The 26,943-nt window shown below is 33.4% G+C and overlaps 1 protein-coding gene across 1 annotated transcript in view; it reads left to right on the top strand.

Annotated features, from left to right (window-relative positions):
- Positions 1-4,141: 4,141 nt before the first annotated feature.
- LOC127733022 (MFS-type transporter SLC18B1-like) overlaps positions 4,142-26,943 on the top strand; it is a 32,679-nt gene continuing 9,877 nt past the window's right edge. Inside the window, exons 1-8 of the mRNA XM_052242275.1 lie at positions 4,142-4,209; positions 11,459-11,684; positions 14,348-14,443; positions 15,304-15,377; positions 19,758-19,905; positions 22,005-22,073; positions 23,731-23,821; positions 26,703-26,839. Of these exons, the coding sequence (XP_052098235.1) occupies positions 11,472-11,684; positions 14,348-14,443; positions 15,304-15,377; positions 19,758-19,905; positions 22,005-22,073; positions 23,731-23,821; positions 26,703-26,839 (828 nt within the window). The 5' untranslated portion in view covers positions 4,142-4,209; positions 11,459-11,471. The remainder of the gene's footprint in view (positions 4,210-11,458; positions 11,685-14,347; positions 14,444-15,303; positions 15,378-19,757; positions 19,906-22,004; positions 22,074-23,730; positions 23,822-26,702; positions 26,840-26,943) is intronic.

Here is a 26,943-nt window from a genome sequence, read left to right as displayed (position 1 = left end):
CCTGTATTTGACTGATAAATGGATTCACTTTTTATAGTTTAACCGACAGCAGCAATCCCAGGCGAAACACGGGATTCCACGGAACCCTTTGAGTATGTTTATATCACACATGACCATCTATGAAGATTTATTATTGTGTGTACTTGTCCATTAACGAAATTTGCGCATAAAACTAGATTAAGTCATAATAATCAAAAGTACGGCACCATTGAAAATGTAGACTTGCTTTTTTATATTTCGAAAGGTTTGGATCTTTGGTCGATTGATTGTTTTACCCCACATCTCCTTTTAATCATATTTCATAGTAACAACTATTGGCCATTACATAGGCGGATCCAGGGGGGCCCTGGGGGGCCCGCCCCCCCCTTTCGTGGGAAAAATTTGGTTGATTATCACTGAAGCGTGACTGGAGCGGCCCCACCCCCCCCCTTTTTAGGTCAGTCAGCGGGCCCCCCTTACAAAAAGTTCTGGATCCGCCACTGCATTAGATTCCAAATCAACACACTGAATAAATTATACATGAAAAAATCAAGAAATTAGACTTTAAAGTACTAGTATGTTGCTATTGATGAGTTTTAATGACAGAAATAGTATCTCTCTCTTAATAAATCGTTAGCTTCCGTCCGACCCCTGCTAGGAGTTCCCTTGCCTTGTACCCGCTGGGGACCCTCAAACCCCTCGCCGAGGTTCGGGCGTACACTTAAAAATTGCTTAGCTACGCCACTGAGTTTGAAACTTGTTTACAGAGGCTTCTTACTGTACTTATTTATTTTTGTAATTGTTCGACATTTGTTTTATCAAAAAGTAATTGTTGTCATGATTGTATATTATTAAGGTCTTTCCACTACGTTAGGAAAGACCTTATTGTTTTTAATTGGTTATTTATTTGTAACACATGAAACCATAATGTCGGCAATAATTGAATTTGATATTCTATGCTCAAAAGCCTTAATATACAAATAATTCCCGAGACTTAAGTTGCAATGTTCTTATTATTTTCAGAATCGTACGTGTTAATTTAGAGCAAAAGATATAATTTTGTCAGAAAAAATTATGATTCTTACAAATTTTAACAGCTTAGAAAATATCCTTTTACCAAATGATGAGAAAATTATAACATTAAATTTTGTAATACTAAATACTTCATAATCTATTTCTTAAACGACTTCTAGTTCTGAATATGCATGAAATATTTTCCACTGGACGTTAAGCAACCAACAATCAATCAATCAAATATTGCACTAAAAAATGAAATAAGCAATAAAAGCAACAATTTTATCCATCACTTGGTGTCTGGTGTCTGTACAGTATACATGCTGAATTCGTTATTGTTCTGAAATATATTCCTTATGTCAATAAATTCATAGGGTATCTTGTGGTAGTTGAAATTGTTCAGTACAATCAGTTTGTGTCCGTCGTCGTCTGTCATACATATCAAATGTTGTATCAACTGTTTGCTGTTCGTCTTCCTGTTGTTTATGGCAGTCTCCAAAATTTAGCCCCCACTAACGCAATGAACAATTATGGGGGGAGGAGCTATTTTTTTGGAGGGACAAACATTTGTCTTTACTTAAAGAAAAAAACACGTAACAATTTTATATGTCTTATCATTAAATTAACCGATGTATACTTTAGATTTAAACTATAGATGTTGAATTAAAAAAAAAGATTTAAAAACAATAATAAATCCTTATAAGTGTTTTTATGGTAGACATATCTAATGTCTGGTTATTTTCTTATGCAAATAATTATTTTGTTTTTAAAGGTATCATTTTGGAGGGACAAACTTTTTTCTTTACTTTAAAAAGAAAAAACACTTAACAATTTTCTATGTCTTATCATTAAATTAACCGATGTATACTTTAGATTTAAACTATAGATGTTGAATTAAAAAAAAAAGATTTCAAAACAATAATAAATCCTTATAAGTGTTTTTATGGTAAACATATCTAATGTCTGGTTATTTTCTTATGCAAATAATTATTTTATTTTTAAAGATATGATAGTGTAATCAGTTATGTAATTTGACACATGTGTAACGGTTCACTGATTTTCGGCAATATCGGGATAGAAAAAACGGCACGCATGTGCCTAAACATGTTCTATTACCAGGGCCGTAACTAGCCTCTTTTAAAAGTCAGGCCAAATATATTCGCCGAGCGAAGCGATGCAAAAAACATTTCGGCGAGGGGCCTGGAAGCTCTGGAAAAAATAACGCAAAATTGTGCATTCTGAGCGTTTCTCGGATCCGTTCTTAATCTGAAACGAAAGTTTTGTTTTAATTATGTTTTCGACGATATTCTGGTCTCAAAGCAAAATATATAGATTCATTGTAAGAGTCTTAGTTTTTAGGGACAACATCAAAAGACCGATAAGTAGGATAAAGCAAAAATCGTATTTTACATAATTAAGTGTGTGGCTGCTGTTTTTTTTAATTGAGTTTCGGCTTGCAGAAAACGTATTATACCTGTCAATTATTTTTTTTTCAAATCAAGTTAAGAGGGGGCTGATTATCATTTATTTAACTATGTGAATTCAGATTTTATAACGCATTTCAATAACAGCTTGATGTAGTTCCTAAATGGGATGAAAGGGAACACTCAAGGTAGACTCAGGAAAACTGTTCTTAGGCCTCATTGTTACATTTTATACCGGCTGATTAATGTCGGATCTGTCTGTTCTGGCCTTGTATTTTAGTGTTTAGACTTTGGTGTAATTTTTTGTGACTTTGAAATTTATTCACAGTACAATACTTTAAGTACCGCTTAAGTCTACACGAGGGGCCGTCTTGACCTTGTTGTAGGGTATGAATGATTCTTTCATTGTTGAAGACCCTTAAGCGACTGTCAAGATGAAGAACAGGAATAAAAACCCTGTTCATTGATAATTTGTACTTTTTCTATGTAGTGTGTGCGATTTTGTCCCATGCACATTTACTCCATATCCCTTTATTTTCTACTTAAGGGCCTGAACACGGCTTAATGAAAGTTTAGCCCTTCAATATAAAAGGTCGTATGGCATAACATGATTTTTCTTTTTAAATGATTTGATTCCGGGAGATTGGTTTTCTCACTTTAATTTAACCCATGTCAGCTTTTTAGTTTTATTTACAGAAAAGAGAGCCAGTCTTGTATTCTTTAATATAAAGTTTAATTTTCCATGAAAAAAAAAAACAACCAATTTTTCTATGTCCGGTAGTATCGAATCTACTCAAACCTTTTTTCGAACAATATCTGGACATCGGTGGACATGCAACATTGCCAAAAAAGACAAACCCGGTAACAGATAAGACACATAACTGACGACAAACAATAGACTGAAAACTAAAAATAAATAAGGAACGTGGACCCGAAAAACAGACCGGGACGACGTCAGAGGGTGAACAGAACTTGCTTCTTACAAGACACTCGCCGTGAAAACAATTTGATATGAAGACAAGTTTTTGTTTCAACCTATGATTTTTTTTCCGAAATTTTCAACATGAGGCATTTGCCTCATTTGCCTCAATGTAGTCACAGCCCTGATTACTCGTTTATTTGTGATTCTTTTTCTATAAAATTTAGAATTTATGCATAAAATATCAATCTCTACCATAATATGAAATTTGTTGACATGAATGATCATGAATAGCACCCCTTGGGCTTCTAAAGTCCTTCAGTAGTGCAGGAACATATATATTGACATACTGTTCCCAGAGTAGTGATCAGTAGTGGCATATTATATTAATAAGTCCTTATATATAGCCTGCACTAAGGAATAGCAGTGTTAAGACGCACCCCAAAACTGGAGGCCATTATAAGATTATTAACCTATTTTTTGAACACTCTGTGAAAACCTGATTTGAATTGAGAAATGGGAAGGACGATATCTGTGTGTTGCACAACATAATGTAAGTTAGGCTAGTGACCTATGATATAAAAACAATGTTACTTCGTAAACGGTAAACATAATCGAGTTTTAAGGTAAGTCATAGGTTTATAAAGGTCTATTTTTTAACAAGTAGTATATATTTAAGGATAAACCTTTATTAATTTTATCTGGGACTAGTCAATATATTATGTCACAGATTTTATGCACAGATAACTGATTCGCGTATTCTTACAGAGTTGTTCCGCAATTGATTCAGTAATTTATTTTTCCAGGGAGGATAACTCTTTTGCAGCCGTCAGCGTGCTATCTGCAGTATGCGACCTTTTATCAAAACAACAGGTACTATTAATTGTCGTTTTTAGAACACTCAACAGTGTTTTGAGGTGTGCAACTGTTGACTGCCTTACATAAGGGATACGGAACTCCCTCTATCGTTTTGAATATGCACGAAATATTTGCCACTGGACGTTAAGCAACCACTAATTAATCATGTTAATCATCCCTTGGAGGCATCTGAATCAAGCCGAATAAGAAAATCGCTCTGGAGTCAGAATCTTAAGAGGGATTAGACTTCCCCCTCAACACAGTATAAATCATGAAAAACAAATAAGAGAAGACCATTTTGAAGAAAAAAAAAACATATATTATATAAACTATAATTCCAAATAATAGTCTAGACCATTTTCGAGTTATGTCCATTATCCGAAAAGTTCGTCAATTTTGTGCGCTTTTGTGACGTCATTTACCAAATAGAGGGGATTGCCTGTACAAATGTACATGATGTCCCTGTTCTATTAGTATTAAAGTTCATCAAGCGTCTTTGTGATCGTCATTATGCAGGATAAACTAGAAATAATATTGTTCCGTAAGTACTTAATCACAATTCCCTTATGATAGCAGTGCTAAATATCAATTATAAGAATTTAATTTGCCGAATGATTAGTGCAATATCATGAATATAGCATTACCATTTTTTCAACCAATCGCTCAACTTACATGACATAGGAACAGAAGTGACGACGCCCATAAACCCAGGAATGATGTTCACTAATATAAAACCAAAGGTTATGACGAAAATACAACGAACTCGAATGTCGTCTATTAAGAGGTCTTGAAAGACTATTACTTGTTGTTGCTTGACTCTAAGATAATAGATAATCGATCTCCTATATATATTGGAAGTGAAGATTTTTTACAGATACAGATAGGTTTCGATAGGACATAATTTGAGTTTGAGTTATTTCCCTTGGCCACCATTTTTTTTGGGGGGGGGGGGGGGGGGGGGGGGTAAATGGTTGATTTTTCTATTTGACTTACCAACTTGAAACATTTGGTTCAAATAGGTATGATAAAAGGTCCTTACTAGATTGTAGTTATGAAGCAAGCATGTTAAAATAAATTAGAATTGTTCAGAAAACAACTTTTTCTTAAGTCTAGCAGTTAGTATAACAAGTTGAATTTGGCTGATTTATGGAGGAATTTGTGCACTTACACCTCCCCTAACCCTAACCATAACCCCTAACCCTAACCTAAACCCCTAACCATAACCGTAACCCCTAACCATAACCTTAACCCTTAACCTAAATAGTTAACCCTAACCTTAACCCCTAACGTTAACCCCTAACCCTAACCCTAAATATATAAGAATAGTACATAAAATGATTTTAACTTTCTTAGGACAAAAAAAAAGATAATATAGTGAAAGTTATTTGAGAGATCTCTACATCTTTTAAATGCTTAAATGGTAATTTATCAGAATTTGTTTTCATATATACAATATATTTATGTATCTGACTGTGCGAGGGCTTTAGAGCCAGTCAAGCAGGTCTTTAAACACTCCAGTTGTAATATTTATGTCTTACACTGTGCAAGACATGCATGGGTACTAGTCCTTAAACACCCTTGTATGATTATGCAATACTCTGTGACTAAGCAAGAACTTGCAAGATTAGATATTTGGAACTTATGAAGTTAGACCATATTTAATTAAGAACACATAAAGAAATACAGAAAAGTAATATACACATGAAACAAATCAAATACATAGATATGGTAAAGCTTATTTTGGCGGGGAACTAGCTAGTGAAATCTACCCAGTACACATGAATTATATTGTTGTTTACCTATAAAATTTTTATATATAACTCCTATTTATCATGATTCATGAATAGATGCTTGAAAACTCATGTTTTAACTTTATATGCAATGCACCTCAAAACAATGTTGATATTTACCTTTTAGTGCCAATACATTATGTACAATTTGTAGTAAAAATGAAAAAAGGTCTTGAATTTTTAGAATTAATAACTATTAAAATCAGCAACAGATTGACAAGTTGTAATTTATCTTCAAAAATGTAAGGTACACGTTTACATATTCTGGTACATGTATATTTTTATACGACTGCAACAAATTTTTGCGGTTGTATATTGGTATGACGTCGTCGTCATTGTCCGAAGACACATTGGTTTTCGCACAATAACTTTAGTTTAAGTGAATGGATCTCTATGAAATTTTACCATAAGGTTCAATACCACAAAAAGGAAGGTTGGGATTGATTTTGGGGGTCATGGTTCCAACAGTTAAGGAATAAGGGGCCAAAAATAAGCATTTTTCTAGTTTCCAGACAATAACTTGTGGAACGGTATATGGATCTCTCTGAAATTACCCCACAAGTTTCCATACCACAAAGGGATGGTTAGGATTTGCTTTGGGGGGTTATGGCTCAAACCATTTAGGAACTAGGGGCAAAAAAAGGGGGAAAACAAGGGTGCCCTGGTTAATGAACAAATACTTTAGTACAAAATATAATTTAAAGCAGTGTAAGGAAGGTAATTCAAATACATCATTTGAATTACCTCCCTTACACTGCTTTTAACTTATGTATAAAGTAATGGTTAATGAACAATTAAGACAATTTAAAAGCAGTGTAAGGGAGGTAATCCAAATACAACGTTTTGATTACCTCCCTTACACTGCTTTTAAATTATGTTTAAAGAAATGCAAATTTATAGAGGAAGACCAGTAAAAATATCTGCAAATGTTGCATCTTTTTTTTTCACAAAAAAATCCATATGAAAGATTTGACACCATATTTTAAATTCTATTATAAAATAGATTAAGTTAGCATTATGGTAAATTTAAATGGGTAATTATGGTTGCAAACTCCATTGGAAATTTGAATTGAGATTATGACAATATCTTGAGGGAAAGAATTTTTTTTTTTGGGGGGGGGGGGGGGGGGGGGGGGGGGGGTAAAAAGAAATTGTGGGGGGTCAATTTTTTCTCATTACAGATTTCAGAAATTAAAAAGAAAAATTCTTCAAATATTATTTTTTTTGCCAAAAAAAAGTGTGTGTGTGGGGGTTAAGGGTTAATACGCAACAGCATAGTTGAAAAAAATTGAATATAAATTCAAATCATATAACTAATTCTAAGTTCTTTGACTACGGTTATTCTGTGTCAGAAACCTTTTATGTGTCAAATATTTAATTACAATCCAAATTTAGACCTGTATCAAGCGCGAATATTGCGTCCATTTTTGCCCCAACTGTTCAGGGTTGGACCTCTGCGGTCGTATCCAGCTGCGCTCGGCGAAGCAATTTATTTATATATTAGTAAATACAAGTAAACTGTTTGTGTAATAAAATCAATGGCAATTGTGCTGTATCAGTCATCTGGGTCAATATCCCTAATGTGCCTCAAATTGAGGAACACAAAAGTTGTGCGTAAACAAAAAATCTATGTGTAGTGATATTGGACATGTTTCTATTTTTAACATTTTTAAGAAGTGACTGAGCTTAACCATTTATGTTGATTTGGAAAGTAAAGGACCATAGAATAAATGTGTAAAAAATATGGAGCTATTAAATGTATACAAAGTATTAAATTTTCAAAGAACTTATTGTGTGAAAAAAGGGATTTTTTACGACGAGGAGCTGCATCACGAAAGAATTTTCAGGGTGTGCTAATTTACGGAAAAAATTTACCCCGAAAATTAAACCACATATGTGAAAATGTCTCAGTTTCGAAATGAGCCATCATACATATCCAAGTTTACAATATGGACTGAGCTACAGAAGAAAATGTTACCATTACCACCTATGCATGCTATGGGAAATCAATTACGCATACTGACCCATTTTCAGCCATCTAGCTGTGATGATATCAATATCAGTCACATTTGCAAAGGCTTTAAATATCAAAACCCTACTCTGTATTACATCATGTCACATGAAAATACCTACTGTGGATTCATTATTATTCGTTGGAAACCACCTTTAGTGGATTTTTTGGGTACATGGAAACCACAAATTTAAATGCTCAGCGAATAGCAATCTTACTTTATGAATATATGAAACCTCGATATCAAATATCCAAGAAAATGGAAGTTTTCTTCAATCCATGAAAATTGGAAGCCACGAAAATAAATGAATTCACAGTACTTGAGGTATATAATAAAGAGTATGTGTCATATGATATGGTGTGCTGGTGGTGTTACCACAGGTTTGTGTATGCGTCTAGTGCGGTTGGGAGTCATAGACTCTTCCACTGCCGCTGGATAGCCTGTTTCATATGTGAAAAGAAAGCCGAGTGCGTAAGTTTTTCCTGCCAGTACATATCCTCTGCATTATCAAGACTTCTACAGTGCCTCCTCGCAACAGCACATGGTAACTAGGAGTTAGTGTCCTAGGCTTAACTGTAGAGGATCTCGGAGTAACAAGGACCCTAGAGATGAAGTGTGTAGGCCCATCGATGTGTGGATATGCCCTAACGCTCATCAACCTTGCCCCAGTTATGGGTTAATAGCCAGCTGGATGAAGGTCGTCAGCCTTGGAAGGTAATTCATCTAGGAGAAGATAACTCTAACATAAAATTCCGGGTAGATTTGACTTGTCAGCCTTGGTAGGCAATTGATCTAAAGGAAAGAAACCTTGAGTAAAAATTCTCTGGTTCTCCAGGTTGGGGATTGAGCGATAGGCGCCTATCCTCTTAAAAACTAAAAAGTTACAGAAATGCAAAATGGAAGGACAACTTTTCTGATGAGAAATACGGAGGTTAGACCGTCACACATGGTGCTAACGGGAGTTGTAAGTTGTAAGTCATATGATATGGCTTTTTTCAAAGTCACACCTGGAACAAATGTAAACACCAGTATAATCCCATGCAAGTATTTTTATACGCCCATTTACGGGACCTATCATGGTATACCGTTGACCGTCTGTCTGTCCGTCTGTCCGTCCGTCCTTCGTCAACATGTCGGACGTTAATTCAAAAATGCTTGAACCAATATGCATGAAACTTTGGTGAATTGTTTATATCTATTGACGTGAGCTCCCTTCTATTTTTTTATAAATTTCAGATTTACCATTTCCGAGTTTTGGGGTTTTATTCATTAAAAAAGGGGGGATTTTCCAGTTTTCAGACAATAACTCAAAAATAATTTCACCAATTTGCATGAAACTTTTGTAAATTGTTCATATCTATTGACGTGAGCTCCCTTTCGTTTTTTTGTAAATTTAGGATTTACCGTTTTCGAGTTTAAGGGTTATATTCATTAAAAAAGGGGGGATTTTCCAGTTTTCGGACAGTAACTCAAAAAAAGTTCACCAATTTGCAAGAAACTTTTGTGAATTGTTCATATCTATTGACGTGAGCTCCCTTTTGTTTTTTATAAATTTTGGATTTACCGTTTTGGGGTTTTCTTCATTAAAAAAGTGGGGATTTTTCAGTTTTCAGACAATAATTCAAAAACAATTTCACCAATTTGCAAGAAACTTTGGTGAATAGTTTATTTCTATCGACATGAGCTCCCTTTTGATTTTTATACGACTGCAAAAAAATTTTTGTGGTCGTATATTGGTATGACGTCGTCGTTGTCGTCGTCCGAAGACACATTAGTTTTCGCACTCTAACTTTAGTTAAAGTGAATGGATCTCAATGAAATTTTACCATAAGGTTCAATACCTCAAAAGGAAGGTGGGGATGGATTTTGGGGGTTATGGTACCAACAGTTAAGGAATTAGGGGCCAAAAAGGGGCAAAAAACAAGCATTTTTCTAGTTTCATGACAATAACTTGTGTGTAAGTGTATGGATCTTTATGAAATTATACTATAAGGTTCCATATCACAAAGGGAAAGCTGGAATTGAGTTTGGGGGTAATTGCCCAAAATGTTTAGGAATAAGGGGCCAAAAAGGGGCCAAAAATAAGCATTTTTCTAGTTTCCAGACAACAACTTGTGTTCAAGTATATGGATCTCTCTGAAATTGTACTGCAAGGTACCATACCACAAAGGGAAGGCTGGGATTGATTTTAGGGGTAACTCCCTCAAAATTTTAGTAATTAGGGGCCAAAAAGGGGCAAAAAACAAGCATTTTTCTAGTTTCATGACAATAACTTGTGTGTAAGTGTATGGATCTCTCTGAAATTGTACTGTAAGGTACCATACCACAAAGGGAAGGCTGGGATTGAGTTTGGGGGTGATGAATCATAAGGGGGTTCAAAAAATTTCGGGGGGGGATTTTTTTTTCCTTTTTACTTCTTTTTTTTCTTTAAAATTTTCCATTTTAAATTGGTTATTTCTGATTTATATATAAAAGCAAATAATAATGATATGGTTTGAATAGGTAAATTAAAAAATTTTAAGTACTTAGACCACTAATTTCATTCTGTGTCAGAAACCTATGCTGTGTCAAATATTTAATCACAATCCAAATTCAGTGCTGTATCAAGCTTGAATGTTGTGTCCATACTTGCCCCAACTGTTCAGGGTTCGACCTCTGCGGTCGTATCAAGCTGCGCCCCAGCGGAGCATTTTATTATAAATTTCAGACAACACGTTTTTGATTTATGGGGTTTTATTCATTACAAAAAGGGGGATTTTCCAGTTTTCGGACAATAACTCAAAAATGCTTTCAGTATTTTTTATGAAACTTTTGTAAATTGTTTATATCTATTTTTATAAGCTCCCTTTTGATTTTTATAAATTTTCGATTTTATGTTTCCAAGTTATAAGATTTTATTTGTTTATAGTCTGACAACAGATTTACTAAGTATTACGCAACAGCACAGTGTATTGCACAACTGCAAGAAATCTTTCATATAACCAATTTCAAGTTCTTTGACTACATTTATTCAGAAACCTATAATATATCAAATATTTAAATAAAATCCAAATTCAGACCTGTATCAAGCTTGAATATTGTGTCCTTTTTTGCCCCAACTGTTCAGGGTTGGACCTCTGCGGGAGTATCCAGCTGCGCTCAGCGAAGCAGTTTATTTTATGTTGAATGCACTATTTCAAAGTCAGTTGTGTTCCTGAAAGTATCCATATCATCAGATACCATTTTGAAGCTTGAGCAATGATATTTTGTAGGATCTGTATACAGGAACTTATTACATGTACAATCAATGATCATGATGATAACTAGTGGCAAACTAATTCATAGATACTCAAATTTTAGACTTTTTTTAACTTCTTGTCTCTAAAGCAAAATCATTATTCATATGTCGGTATTCCTTGTTCTTCCCCTAATACCACTACATGTATATAGGTCTTAATTTGTAATATATGCTTTTTTTTTTAGAAAAAATAACAAAATGACAGATTCATCAGAAAAGACCCCTTTAATTAACTCTGATAGAGTTCTTCAAGATGCTGAAGAAAAAGAAAAATCAGTGGATACTAACAAAGAAGAATTTTCATTTTCCAGAATCACACGACGCGAAAAATTGCTGCTTTTATCTATGGGACTTATGAATTTTTTTGCGTGCACATGTTTTTCACTTTTAGCACCATTTTTCCCTGCTGAGGTAAGTTCTATATCAAGACAGTTAACTATCATCCTTTTTTTTCACTTTTTCATTTCTTATTAATTATTTTAATTTTTTTTTTTACTTTTTCATATTTAAAAAAAAAAAATTTCACGATTTTGGAGGGATGAAAAGGTGGTGCGTATTATACACGGCTAAATGCGGTATATGTTCATGTAAATGCACTTTTTAGGATGGTATTACATTGTGTGGGTCCTTTAAGTGCAAAAATATTGAAAATTATTACATTGATGAAATTAGTACTACATTTGTATAACAGAGCAGACATGTTTTGATTAAAGGGGCATTAGCTAAGATTTAGACAAATTATTTTTGATGTTTCAAACATTTATAAAAGCAGAAATTATATTTTGCTATCAGCAGTCATTTTGGTTCAATTTTGTCAAAAGCAGTTCAAAAACTTCTCTTAAATATTATTGGCTTGCAAGTAAATATTTCAACCAATTTGCATGTATAAATTATGGTCCTTTAAAATGTAAAGTAATTATACACAATTATAATGAACTGTAGCCTTAAGCATTGCTTGAATACACCAATTTCAAGTTTGTCCGCCAAAATAATTTCTTATTATGTAATATTCTTACATTATAACAGAAACCTTTGGTGTCTTACAACAGAAAAAAAGTCAGAAGATACATTTGTACCAAGGAGACATTCAGAACTCATAAATCTGACAACACCATGGCAAAAAACAAATAACAACAAAAAGACAAATAAATCCACAACATAGAAAATTAAGACTGAGCAACACAACCTTAGCAAAAAAACGGGGGGTGATCTAAGGTGCTTCAGAAGAAGCTAGGAATATAATTTAACTACTACTATGAGGATACTTAATGACCTTTATTTGTTGTGAAGCCCTTGTACAGAGATAGTATTTATAATGATAATACAGTTAAGTAGTTACTGTGGATTATTTACATTTGTTTCAATTGTTTGTTTTTATAGTGATTAAGATGATAGCATGTTGACTGCTGTACCCCTATTTTTGACATTTTTACCTATTGTGTCTGTTTGTTTTGTTCATGCATCGTTGTCAATATAATGGAATTTGATGCGACTGTCATACAAGTGAGAGGTTTAGCTAGCTATAAAACCAGGTTCAATCCACCATTTTCTACATAAGAAAATGCCTGTACCAAGTCAGGAATATGACAGTTGTTATCCATTCGTTTGATGTGTTTAACTTTTGATTTTGCCATTTGATTGGGACCTTTCCTTTTTATACGGCCCCAAAAAAATTTTGCGGTCGTATATTGGTATGACGTTGGTGTCGTCGTCCGAAGACACATTGGTTTTCGCACTATAACTTAAGTTTAAGTGAATGGATCTCTATGAAATTTCACCATAAGGTTCAATACCACAAAAGGAAGGTTGGGATTGATTTTGGAGGTTATGGTACCAACAGTTAAGGAATTAAGGGCCAAAAAGGGGCCAAAAATAAGCATTTTTGTAACTTCCAGACATAACTTGTGTGTTAGTGTATGGATCTCTCTGACATTGTACCACAAGGTTCCATATCACAAAGGGAAAGCTGGAATTGAGTTAGGGGGTAATTGCCCAAAACGTTTAGGAATAAGGGGACAAAAAGGGGACAAAAATAAGCATTTTTCTAGTTTCCAGACAATAACTTGTGTTCAAGTGTATGGATCTCTCTGAAACTGTACTGCAAGGTACCATACCACAAAGGGAAGGCTGGGATTGATTTTGGGGGTAATTCCCTCAAAATTTTAGGAATTAGGGGCCAAAAAGGGGCAAAAAACAAGCATTTTTCTAGTTTCAGGACAATTACTTACAAGTGTGTAAGTGTATAGATCTTTATGAAATTGTACTACAAGGTTCCATATCACAAAGGGAAAGCTGGGTTTGAGTTTGGGGGTAATTGCCCTAAACGTGTAGGAATTTGGGGCCAAAAAACAAGCATTTTTACAGTTTCCAGACAATAACTTGTGTTCAAGTGTATGGATCTCTCTGAAATTGTACTGCAAGGTACCATACCACAAAGGGAAGGTTGGGATTGAGTTTGGGGGTAATTAATCATAAGGGGGTTCAACAAATTTGGGGGAGGGATTTTTTTTTTCATTTTTTTCATTTTTTTTTCTTTAAAATGTTCCATTTTAAATTGGTTATTTCTGATTTATATATAAAAGCAAATAATAATGATATGGTTTGAATAGGTAAATTAAAATTTTTTAAGTTCTTAGACCACATTCATTCTGTGTCAGAAACCTATGCTGTGTCAAATATTTAATCACAATCCAAATTCAGTGCTGTATCAAGCTTGAATGTTGTGTCCATACTTGCCCCAACTGTTCAGGGTATGACCTCTGCGGTCGTATCAAGCTGGGCCCAGTGGAGCATTTTATTGAATTTTCCTCAGAGTTCATTTTTTTGTGATTTTTATTTTTTATTTATTATTTAAGGAACACCAATTTTCGTGGATTTCAATAGTAAACTTAAACGATTTATATGAATGTTCATGCAGATTTTGGCAAAACACAGAAATCAAATATCCATAAAATGGTAAATTTTACTCAATCCATGAACATGATGAAAACTGGTATCCATGATAATGAATTCACAGTATATTTGATTACTTGAACTGATTATCCAATCAAATGTTCTAATTTATATATTTTTAGGCTGCAAGGAAAGGAGTATCAACAACAGTTACAGGATTTATATTTGGTGTTTTTGAATTTATTATTTTTATATCATCACCAATATTTGGTAATTATGTAAGTACTGGTATGTTGTCAGATTTTAATGTTGTTTATTTTTTGTGTGTTTGCTTAACTCATCAGATTAATGCAAAGCAGAAAAACATCTAACAAAAACACAGGCCGGACGTGGCAGGATATTTATACATCACTAAGAAACAAAAAAACAGGAACAGATCTGAGAGTACTCACAATTACTGACAGCTATTTCAAAGCCTTTATGTCAATTTTTTACAAAGCATGTATCATATTAATATCCATATCACATTAACATTTTTTTCGTTCTGAATATGCATTTAATTTGCCACTGGACTTGAAATATTCATCCATTCATCCATCCATTCTTGCATGAATTCATTCATTATCTTTTTCTTTATCCAGTTGTAGAGTGAATCTGAAAACTTCACATATAAATATGGATAAAAGGAAACCTTTGGTTAAAGAGAGTTGGAAGATACCAAAGAAATCGTAATAAGAAAAAAACGAACTGACAATGCCATAGCAAAAAATGAAAAACAACCAAAAGACAAACAACAGTCTATAAAGCACAACATAGGAAACTAAAGATTGAGCAACACGAAACCCTCCAAAAACAGGGGTGAACTCTGGTTTTTTTCTTTTCTTTATATACTGTGGATTCATTTATTTCATGAGTAACAATTTTCATGATACATGTACTTGATTTCATAGGTATAAAAAAAACGTTTATTATATTCCGAAATTAGGAATTTTGTTTTTCGTTGAACATTTAAATTCGTTGTTCACCTAAACACATGAAATCCACAAAGATTAGTTTCCAAACATAATAATGAATTGACAGTATGAGAATATGCAATCTTAAATTTAGAATGTTTTCTTTATGTCTTTTTTTGGAACAGATCACAAGAATAGGCTCAAAGTTTATGTTTTCATGTGGTACATTTGTAACCGGAACATGTGCAATTCTTTTTGGGTAAGTTTATAATTTCCGGACGAAAACATTAAATTTGACTAGTTTTTGTCGAAAGAGTGAGACTTAGGTTGCTGTTTCCAGCAGTGGCAGCGGTGGCAGGGTAAACAATGTATAAGTTTTAAAACTTTTGCCTACTTTACATGTATTAGTTTGTGATTAGGTCAGTTTAAGGGGAACCTTTAATGGTAGGTCAGTGATATTTGGTATGCAGATGTATTAGCATTGGCACATCTCATTTCTATGGAGATTGGCTCCACCTCAGTCATGGTCTATTGACGATAGAGTGAATGGTCATATTATACAGTGTGAATAAGTTGATTAAGTAAAAAATCACTCTTAGTCGTGATTTGTTACAGTGAATGCTGGTAGTTTTGAGTTAGTCACCTTGAAATATCTCTTCTATGTAAGGGGATGAATATTTCATTTTCAGGGGTTGTGGTGGGGGTTGCAGAAGGATTTTGTAAAAGAATATCCTGGCCTGTTCAGAGCTGAAATTAAATAACCTTGCATAAGACAGCATGAAAATGAATAATCTGCAACACAAAATGTAGGAATCAATCGCATACAAAAGTGCAAATAAATTTTATCTCTGCAAAACCACAGAAAAAAAAATAAGCGTGCATAGCAACATAAATAGTCAATCGGAAGTACATTTGTACAACATTGAGTATGTTGTGTACGGTACAAAATTAAGTAAAACCTTTGATTTAACAGGTATCTGGTTTTTATACGACCGCAAAAAAATTTTGTGGTCGTATATTGGTATGACATTGGCGTCGTCATCGCCGTCGTCATCGCCGTCGTCATCCGAAGACACATTGGTTTTCGCACTCTAACTTTAGTTTAAGTGAATGGATCTCTATGAAATTTTACCATAAGGTTCAATACCACAAAAGAAAGGTTGGGATTGATTTTGGGGGTTATGGTACCAATAGTTAAGGAATTAGGGGCCAAAAAGGGGCCAAAAATAAGCATTTTTGTAACTTCCAGACATAACTTGTGTGTTAGTGTATGGATCTCTCTGACATTGTACCACAAGGTTCCATATCACCAAGGGAAAGCTTGGATTGATTTTGGGGGTAATTGCCTCCAAATTTTAGGAATTAGGGGCCAAAAAAGGGGCAAAAAACAAGCATTTTTCTAGTTTCATGACAATAACTTGTGTAAGTGTATGGATCTTTATGAAATTGTACTACAAGGTTCCATATCACAAAGGGAAAGCTGGAATTGAGTTTGGGGTTACTTGCCCTAAACGTTTAGGAATTTGGGGCCATAAAGGGGCCAAAAAACAAGCATTTTTCTAGTTTCCAGACAATTACTTGTGTTCAAGTGTATGGATCTCTCTGAAATTGTACTGCAAGGTACCATACCACCAAGGGAAGGCTGGGATTGAGTATGGGGGTGATTAATCATAAAGGGGTTCAAAAAATGGGGGGGGGGATTTTTTTTCCCTTTTTTTTCTTTAAAATTTTCCATTTTAAATTGGTTATTTCTGATTTATATATAAAAGCAAATAATAATGATATGGTTTGAATAGGTAAATTAAAAATTTTCAAGTTCTTAGACCACATTCATTCTGTGTCAGAAACCTATGCTGTGTCAAATATTTAATCACAATCCAAATTCAGTGCTGTATCAAGCTTGAATGTTGTGTCCATACTTGCCCCAACTGTTCAGGGTTCGACCTCTGCAGTCGTATCAAGCTGCACCCAGCGGAGCATTTTAGTTTCTGTTCTCTAACTTTAGTTTGTCTTAACCAAATGTTATGAAACTTACACACAATGCTCATTACCACAAAACACTGATCAAATTTGAATTTTGGTGGCGTCAGTCATTGTCAGTTATACCGTTCAAAAGTTATGCCCCTTTACAAATGTAAAAATTGCTGAATTTTTTAGTTTCCGTTATCTTACTTTAGTTCGCTCAACCAAATGTTATGAAACTTATACACAATACTTTTAACCATAAAACCAAGATCAAATTTGAGTTTAGGTGGAGTCATTTTTAGATCACCTGGCCCAAAGGGCCAAGTGAGCTTTTCTCATCACTTGGCGTTCGTCGTCCGTCGTCTGTTAACTTTTACAAAAATCTTCTCCTCTGAAACTACTAAGCCATATTTAACCAAATTTGGCCACAATCATCACTAGGGTATTTAGTTTTAAAATGTGTCCGATGACCCGGTTCGCCAACCAAGATGGCCAACATGGCTAAATATAGAACATAGGGGTAAAATGCAGTTTTTGGCTTATATCTCTGAAACCAAAGCGTTTATAGCAAATCTGACATGGGTTAAATTGTTTATCAGGTCAATTTCTATCTGCCCTGAAATTTTCAGACGAACTGGACAACCCGTTGTTGGGTTGCTACCCTGGTGAATATTATTATAGATAGAGATAAACTGTAAACAGCAATAAATGTTCAGCAAAGTAAGATCTACAAATAAGTCAACATGAACAAAATTGTCTCCCTTAAGGAGTTATTGCCCTTTATAGTAAATTTTTTAACAATTTTTCGTAAATTTTTGTAATCTTTTACAAAAATCTTCTCCTCTGAAACTACTGAGACAAATTTATCTAAACTTCGTTACAATCATCATTAGGGTTTATAGTTTCAAAAACATGTCCGATGACGTTATCCACAAACCAAGATGGCCGACATTGCTAAAAATAGTACATAGGGGTAAAATGCAGTTTTTGGCTTATATCTCTGAAACCAAAGCATTTAGAGCAATCTGACATGGGGTAAATATGTTAATCAGGTTGAGATCTTTCTGCACTGAAATTTTCAGATGAATCAGACAAACCCATTGTTGAGTTGATGCCCCTGAATTGGTAATATTAAGGAAATTTTACCGTTTTTATATGCCTGTTTACGGGACGTATTATGGTATACCGTTGACCGTCCGTCCGTCCATCCGTCGTCAACATGTCGGACATTAACTCAAAAAAGTTTTAACCAATATGCATGAAACTTTATTGAATTGTTGATATCTATTGACGTGAGCTCCCTTTCGTTTTTTATAAATTTCGGATTTACCGTTTCCGAGTTTTTGGGTTTTATTCATTAAAAAAGGGGGGATTTTCCAGTTTTCGGACAATAACTAAAAAATGCTTTCAGCAGTTCTCATGAAACTTTGGTGAATTGTTTATATCTGTTGATGTAAGCTTCCTTTTGAATTTTATAAATTTTAGATTTTACATTTCTGAGTTATGGGGTTTTATTCATTAAAAAAGGGGGGATTTTCCAGTTTTTGGACAATAACTCAAAAATGCTTTCAGCAGTTCTCATGAAACTTTGGTGAATTATTTATAGCTATTGATGTAATCTCCCTATTGATTTTCATAAATTTCAAATATGACATTGAGAAGAAATTGAACTTTATTTGTTTATAGTCTGACAACAGATTTACTAAGTATTGCACAACAGCAAGAAATCTTTAATTGAATATAAATTCAATTCATATAACCAATTTCAAGTTCTTTGACTACATTTATTGAGAAACCTATAATATGTCAAATATTTAATTACAATCCAAATACAGACCTGTATCAAGCTTGAATATTGTGTCCATTTTTGCCCCAACTGTGCAGGGTTGGACCTCTGCGGGTGTATCCAGCTGCACTCAGCGAAGCAGTTTATTACTTTTTATCTTCTTTTTGATGTTACATTTAACATATCTGACATGCAGTAACAAAGATGGACATAAAGAAAAGATCAGTAGTTATGAATCTTTAATTTTTGTTGTCTTACCTGTTGTAATATTTCTATCATTACATGTATTTGTAAGCTTACCTATTATCTGCATACTCTGTTCAATTTTCCTAATTTTATGTAATTTTAGAAATAGTATAAAACTCATAAAAAGTACATAAAGTCCATGTATCTGTTGTAATTTAAAATAATTTCTGAGTAATTTTATTTTCTTATCAAAATTAACTGTACAGATAATTAAAAAAAAACTGGTTTAAAGTAATGCCCCTGACTGACTATAGTTTATTGCTATTTAGCACTATTTTAACAGATATGACCAACATTTCACGCTTTGGTCAAAGAGTGCCTTTTGGTCAATTTTTCTCAGATTGATTGATTGATTTTTGGTATTTAATGCCACTTTCAGCACTTGGCTATAATCCTAGTTATCAATTAGAATTGGAGTCAAATGCACCTGCCACATGCCAGGTTCAAACTCACAACCTATGCGTTGACAAGCTAGTGGTACAGCAGTTGAAGTGCTTAGACCACACAGCCACCGAGGCCCTTGATTTTCTCAGAAATGAAGTGTAACATACCAGTTTATTTCATTACCACAGTCCATTTGTTGTATGAAATTATCTGTTTTCATATATAGATAAAATGCGTACATATTTTTTTATATTTCAGAGTTTTAGATAGATGTCCAGATGGGACAGTTTATATTGTGATGTGCTTTTGCTGTCGTGTAGTGGAAGCATTAGGGTGCTCAGCATATGTTACAGCTTTGTTTGCCATAACTGCCAGTGTGTTCCCTGACAATGTATCCACTGTTTTTGTAAGTGAAAATAGTAAAAAAAGGGTTTGGTCTATCTGTCATCGCCCTTTACTCTCTAAAAGGGCCAACATAAGCTATTTTCATCATTTAACATCTGTTACCCAGCCCATCTTTATGTTCTTTTATTAATTTAGCTAATTATAGGCTTTTCTCACTACTTGACCTATGCCTTTAGTTGTTGTCCATTGATTTATTTCCGGGCATCTTTTTTTCTAAAATCATCAGGTCAATTTTGGCCATAGTTGACCAACATCACCCTTAGACATGGTCAGTTTCCAAACTATACATGACTACCGTTCAACTTTCAAACCTTCACAACCAATTGCAACAAAAGGAAATGTGTTTGGATAACTGTAGATTCATTAGTAGTAGTGGGATACTAATTTTTCATGAATTTCATTGGTATACTACAGCTCGGGTGGATTTTGCTTTGTCCACCGGCCCACCATGGGAGTGGGCACCGGGTGGGCAAAATTTGTACCTTGTCCACTCTGCTCACCTGTAGGAGTGGGCATTCAATTTCTTTTGTTTCATCTAAAGACTTGCAAGTACAATCACTTGAAAAAAGCAGATAAGCATTTGTAATCAATATTTTTACAAAAAAGAGATTATAGCTAGAGTGGGCACGGGTGGACTGCCCACGGTGGGCCGGTGGAAAAAGCAAAATCCACACAGGCTGTTGTGATTCATTAGTAGTGGTGGGATACTAATTTTTCATGAATTTCTTTGGTACATGTATATAGGTTAACCGTAAATTTAACATTTGCAATGAAGTACAAATATTCTGTAGGCTGGTATGCAGACTTTGGCTGAATCAAGAAATAAGGCCACCCTAAAATTCCTTGTTTGATATTGCCTACCCATGCTTTGTAGGGTTGGGTAGGTAGGTAGGTTTTACCCTTGTCCGCCTGTACGTCCGTCTGTCCGTACGTCCATAAATTGGTTTAATTTTCCAACTTTTGTTTGCCTCAACCAAATGTTATGAAACTTATACACAATTCTCATTAACACAAAACACAGATCAAGTTTGAATTTGGGTGGTATCACTTTCACTTTTCTAGAATTATGCCCCTTTACAAATGGAAAAATTGCTGAATTTTTCATTTCCGTTCTATGACTTAAGTTTGCCTTAACCAAGTATTATGAATCTTATACACAATGCCTATTACCACAAAACACAGATCAAGTTTGAATTTTGGTGGGGTCACTTTTACTGTTCTAGAGTTATGCACCTTTACAAATGGAAAAATTGCTGAATTCTTCATTTCCATTCTATAACATAAGTTTACCTCAACAAAATGTTATGAAACTTATACACAATGCTTATTACCACAATACTCAGATCAAGTACGAATTTGGGTAGTGTCACTTTTACTGTTCTTGAGTTATGTCCCTGTATAACATTTTATGCAAGTGGGGGCATTATCTGTGTCCCATGGACTCATTCCCAATTTATTTTTATTTTGGGAGGGGGCCAACAACATAAGTTACATGTTTTAGACAAAAAAACAATTTTATAGCATGAGAAAATCTGAATAAAAATTTAAAACCATTTGTGTCATAAAATATTTTGAGTAGGCTGCTTTTTAGGTGGGTAGGTAGGCAACACCAAACAATTTAAATTTATTTTTGGCCTTAAATACTGTAAATTTTGAAATCATTGCAATGTTGCATTAATTCGAAAAATGCAACTGTATCAGGTTTGCAATAATAAAAACTCACATTCCTAATCACAGTAGTGATTTTCATTCATAAATTTATGCCATCACATTTATTAAATCTCACATTTTTACCAGTAATCAGTGATTCGCAATAATAATTTCAGAATTTACAGGTGCCAAAAAAATAAAATTTTTCATTAATCCATAAAAACTGGTACCATAAAAATAAATGAATCCACTCTAGATACCAGGCATGTAATACAGGCTTCATAGAGCTAATAATCCCAAGGCATTACAATAGCAGGTAACAGCTTTGTTTTGAATATATACTAGTATATCCACTTATTGTAAATCAGGTTATTTGAAAATGAACAATGTTGATTAATTTTTTGACCCCAGATCATTGCAATTGTTCATATTTTTTTATCTCTATTTCAGGGAGCACTAGAAACATTTAGTGGAATAGGTATGATGGTAGGTCCAGCAATAGGTGGAGCTTTATATACAGTAAGTCATAATCTTAATCTGCTGCTTTTCTTGTGGTGTCTTGACCCTTTTACATGAAGAAAAAATTAGTGCAGGCTTGTATTTATAGTAAAATCGAACCTGCACCGAATTTTTTCTGTGTGACAATAAAGAATGAAACTGGAATTCGCAAATGACAACAGGATTCATTTTCACGGAAATACAGTAAATCACTTGATCAAATGACATTTATTTTCATATATGATAGTAATTATATTTAGATAAATCTCCATTAGAAAAACTACTGTAAAAACTTATATGACAGAAAACTCTTTGAAAGCAGAAACAGTTTGTGATTTAAAATGAATTCAAATAGATAAATAATCTTGATGACTTATTCCTGTGAGAAAATTTAGTGAAAATTAAAGCTGATTGTTTCCCTTTACCTATAGCTACCTACCTACATACATAGATTGGCTCTGTCCTAAATGCTTAATTTTGAAAATGAAATTTTAGTAATTTGAATTCCAGAATTTTTAGTTTTACTGTGTTGAGAGTAGATAATGATTGTTTTTGTTCGTTTAGTTTTCTTTTTATGCCCCTTGTTCGTCTGTACGTCCATCCCTACGTCAGATCAAGTTTGAATTTTGGTGGCATCACTTTTACCTTTCTAGAGTTATGCCTTTTTACAGATGGAAAAATTGCTGAATTTTTTGTTTCCGTTCTCTAACTTAAATTTTGCCTCAACCAAATGTTATGATTCTTATACACTATGCTTATTACCGCAAAACTCAGATCAAGTACGAATTTGGGTAGCATCACTTTTACCGTTCTTGAGTTATGACCTTTTATAACGTTATATGCAATCGGGGGCATCATCTGTGTCCTATGGACACATTCTCCATTTATTTGTATTTCCAACAATTAAAGCATATACATGACATACATACAATAAATACATGTAAGATATAAAATATCATTATTATAAATACATTATAATTGGAGATATTAGACATTTTCTATAGAACAGATCAGAAGAAAAAAGTTCTAAAAATATAAAAATGAATAAATAAATAAATAATAATAAGTCACAGATTGTATAGGAGTGAAAAATGATAAGGATAAAAAGAAAAAAAAGAGATAATGGTTGTCAGCAAAGATGAGGTTTTTCACTTTCTCTTCTTCCTTAGAACATAAGAAATCCTTGTGTACTCAAGGCCAGCAAGCTACCAAGATATCAATGCGCTATTTGATCAAACAAAATAGGGGCAAAACTAGCCAGGAAACATTCTCCAGTATGATTGAAAGATCATTGATAATATGTTTAGGCTATTTTCCTAGGCAACATCAATGTTGTAAGCTTATGATGTCATTGCATTCTCTTTCTACTAAACTGAGAAAAACCAATATCACTCTAGTAATGTGATATGGAAAATTATCATACAGAAAGATCAAAGGAAAATTTGAGAAAATACCAATAGTTACTAGTACAAACAAAAGTTACTCAAGTGCTGGTTTAATAAAGAGCAGCCTTTTTTTGACAAAGTTTGATTAACGCAAAATATTTGATTATGCAGTCGTCCATCTGTTCCTTGATATTTAAATCACACAAGACAGAAAACATAAGTCCATATATCCATTCATTTTTTTAATTTTCTTGGACAATATTTTTCTTACATAAATATGTGTGTATCTTTAGGCTGGAGGCTTTGGTTTACCATTCTTTGCTATGGGTTCCATAGTTATACTGTATGGATTGTTTTGTCTCTATCTAATGCCTCCAGTTAAAGGTAAGATTTAAAAAAAAGGGATTAGAAAACTCACAAAAAAATAATGAGCAGTTTTTATACGACCGCAAAATTTTTGCGTTCGTATAATATGATGTTGTCAGCGTCGTCGTTGTCCGAAAACATTTCGTTTCCAGACAATAACTTGAGAATAAGTCTATGGATCTCTTTGAAATTGTACTACAAGGTTCCATACCACAAAAGGAAGGTTGGGATTGATTTTGGGGGCTATTGTCTTAACTGTTTAGGAATAAGGGCCAAAAACAAGCATTTTTCTTGTTTCAGGACCAGAACTTGTGTATAATAAGTGCATGGATCTGTATGAAATTGTACAACAAGGTTCCATTACTCAAAAGGAAGGTTGGGAATGATTTTGGGGATTATGGACCAAACCATTTAGGAATTAGGGGCCAAAAAAGGGCCAAAAAACTCGGATTGTCTGGTTTCCAGCCAATAACTTGAGTATAAAGTCTATGGATCTCTATGAAATTGTACCACAAGGTTCCATACCAGAAAAGGAAGGTTGGGAATGATTTAGGGCTTATGGCCCTAACCATTTAGAAAAAAGGGGCCAAAAACAATACTATTCTAATACTTTGTATAAATTGCTCATTTCTTGACCAATTTCAATGTGTTTAGAATTATTGGGTTTTTTTTATATGCTGAATCTAACCATGTATTTAGATTTTTGATTTGGGACTGGTTTTCAAATTGGTCCACATTAAGGTTCAAAGGGTCCATTATTAAACTTAGTTTGATTTTAAGAAAAATTGAATTATTAGGGTTATTTGATATGCAATATCTAACCATGTATTTAGATTTTTGATTTTGGGACTGGTTTTCAAATTGGTCCGCATTAAGGTTCAAAGGGTCCAAAATTAAACTTAGTTTGAATTTAACAAAAATTGAATTCAAGGGGTTGTTTTATATGCTGAATCTAAACATGTATGTAGATTTTTGATTTTGGGCCCAGTTTTTAAGTTGGACCAAATCGGAGTCCAAAATTAAAATTTGTTTGATTTCAACAAAAATTGAATATATGGGGTTCTTTGATGTGCTGAATCTAACCTTGTATTTAGATTTTGGATCCCTTTATCAAATTGGTCCACATTGAGGTTCAAAGGGTCCAAAATTAAACTTTGTTTGATTTCATCAAAAATTGAATTCTTGGGGTTCTTTGATATGCTGAATCTAACCATGTATTTAGATTTTGGATATTGGACCATAAAAGGTAAATGTCCAGTTTAAAATTTTTAAGTTCTTAGACCACATTCATTCTGTGTCAGAAACTATGCTATGTCAAATATTTAATCACAATCCAAATTCAGAGCTGTATTGCACAATAAATAGAAATTGTAAGTAGAGTCATAGTTAGAAATAGATACAGCATCGATTCGGATTTTAGAGAAGAAATTATGTATACATATAGTTTGAAATTTACTGTTCATTATTAGATATTTAAAAAAATAATCAAAGGTAATTTTTATAGATTTTTTAAAGACATTGTAATAATGAGGAATGATATTTTGGAAATTTGTTTTTTTTCATTTTTTTAGTATTTTAGAAGAACTTCGTGGTAGGTTTGTTTGTTATTCTGTATAAATTAATTTTCAGAATGCTGTATACATATATTTTTTTTTGAAGAAGTGGACCCCTTTAAAAACTTAGCTAATATTGTTCATTAATGAATAAATGAATTAAATTCTTGGTGTACTTGGATATGCTGAATCCAACCGTGTATTTAGATTTTGGATATTGGACCATAATATGTAAAAGTCCAATTTCAAATTTTTCAGTTCTTTGACCACATTCATTCTGTGTCAGAAACCTATGCTGTGTCAAATATTTAATCACAATCCAAATTCAGAGCTGTATCAAGCTTGAATGTAGTGTCCATACTTGCCCCAACTGTTCAGGGTTTTACCTCTGTGGTCCTATCAAGCTGCGCCCCATGGAGCATTTTATTACCTATTGGCTGTGTAACTAAATAGGTATGTTTCATTGGGCAGGGTTTAAGTATCTGTAAAATTGATTGAAACTTACAAACCTATTGATTTAGAACAGCTGATCTTAAGGGGCAGCGTAAGCTTTTCTCATTATTTGCCCTCAGTTATCTGTTAGGCACATCAGTGATCAAAAACTTTTTCAGAATTGTAAATTATCTCCTGTGAAACTACTGGGCTAATAGGAATCAAACTTACCCATAAGTATTCATAGGATTTTTTTAGAAAATCAACCAACATGGATACCATAGCATTATATTGAACAAATGGGTAAAATCAATAAAATTCATCAAAGTCCTATAGCTGCTAAACTTTGTTGAAAGGAAACACTGACAATCCACTTTAAGAGTTAAGGGTGATGGCCCTATCTGCTATCCAACAATCTCACGACTATTATTGAAAATAGAAAGTTTGACAAAAATATGCTGAAATAAAGTGAATGTTAAAGTTTTGTTAAATGATACATTTAAGTTCGTTTAAAAAAAAAGGAAACACACCACAATCTTACAAATACAGAGTATTTAACAAAAACTTCAGTAACAGAATTCTGAAAAAAATATTTAAAAAATACAAGCTACCTGATTTAGGTTAAGGATGTCTTAAGGAAGTATAATATTGAATATTCAAAACACTACAAGACAATTTTCAGATAAACATTATAATAAAGGGATACAAACTGTAAATTAAGAAATCACTTCCATAGTTATTTTGCAAATCTCTATTGATCATTCTATATGTAAGATAAAGTAATGTGATTTAAAACCATGTTGTTAGTGTTTTTATTAATGAGTTGAACGTCCTATATTATTTTTCGTATTTTCAAAAACATTGCATTAAATTCTGAATTTACAGTATTTTATTGTAATACTTTTCTATTACAGATCACCATAGCAAGTTATCAAAACCTTTTATTTATCTCCTGAAGAGTCCATTAGCTTTGGTAACTGGAATCTCCATCGTTGTAGGAGCATTTTCATTAGGATTTATGGATCCTACCTTGGCTCAACATTTATCAAAGGTAATTTACCTTTTAGTCACACGAATTCAGTATATACTGAGGCAGACTGGAGTTAATATTTTTTTCTGTTCATTTTATATTCTGATAGGGCTATGCCATTAAAT

Source organism: Mytilus californianus, unplaced genomic scaffold, assembly GCF_021869535.1.
Source record: "Mytilus californianus isolate M0D057914Y unplaced genomic scaffold, xbMytCali1.0.p SCAF_3, whole genome shotgun sequence".
In the NCBI taxonomy this organism is placed as follows: domain Eukaryota; kingdom Metazoa; phylum Mollusca; class Bivalvia; order Mytilida; family Mytilidae; genus Mytilus; species Mytilus californianus.
Note: the sequence above shows the minus strand (reverse complement) of the source record. Positions and strands in the feature narration are given on the sequence as shown.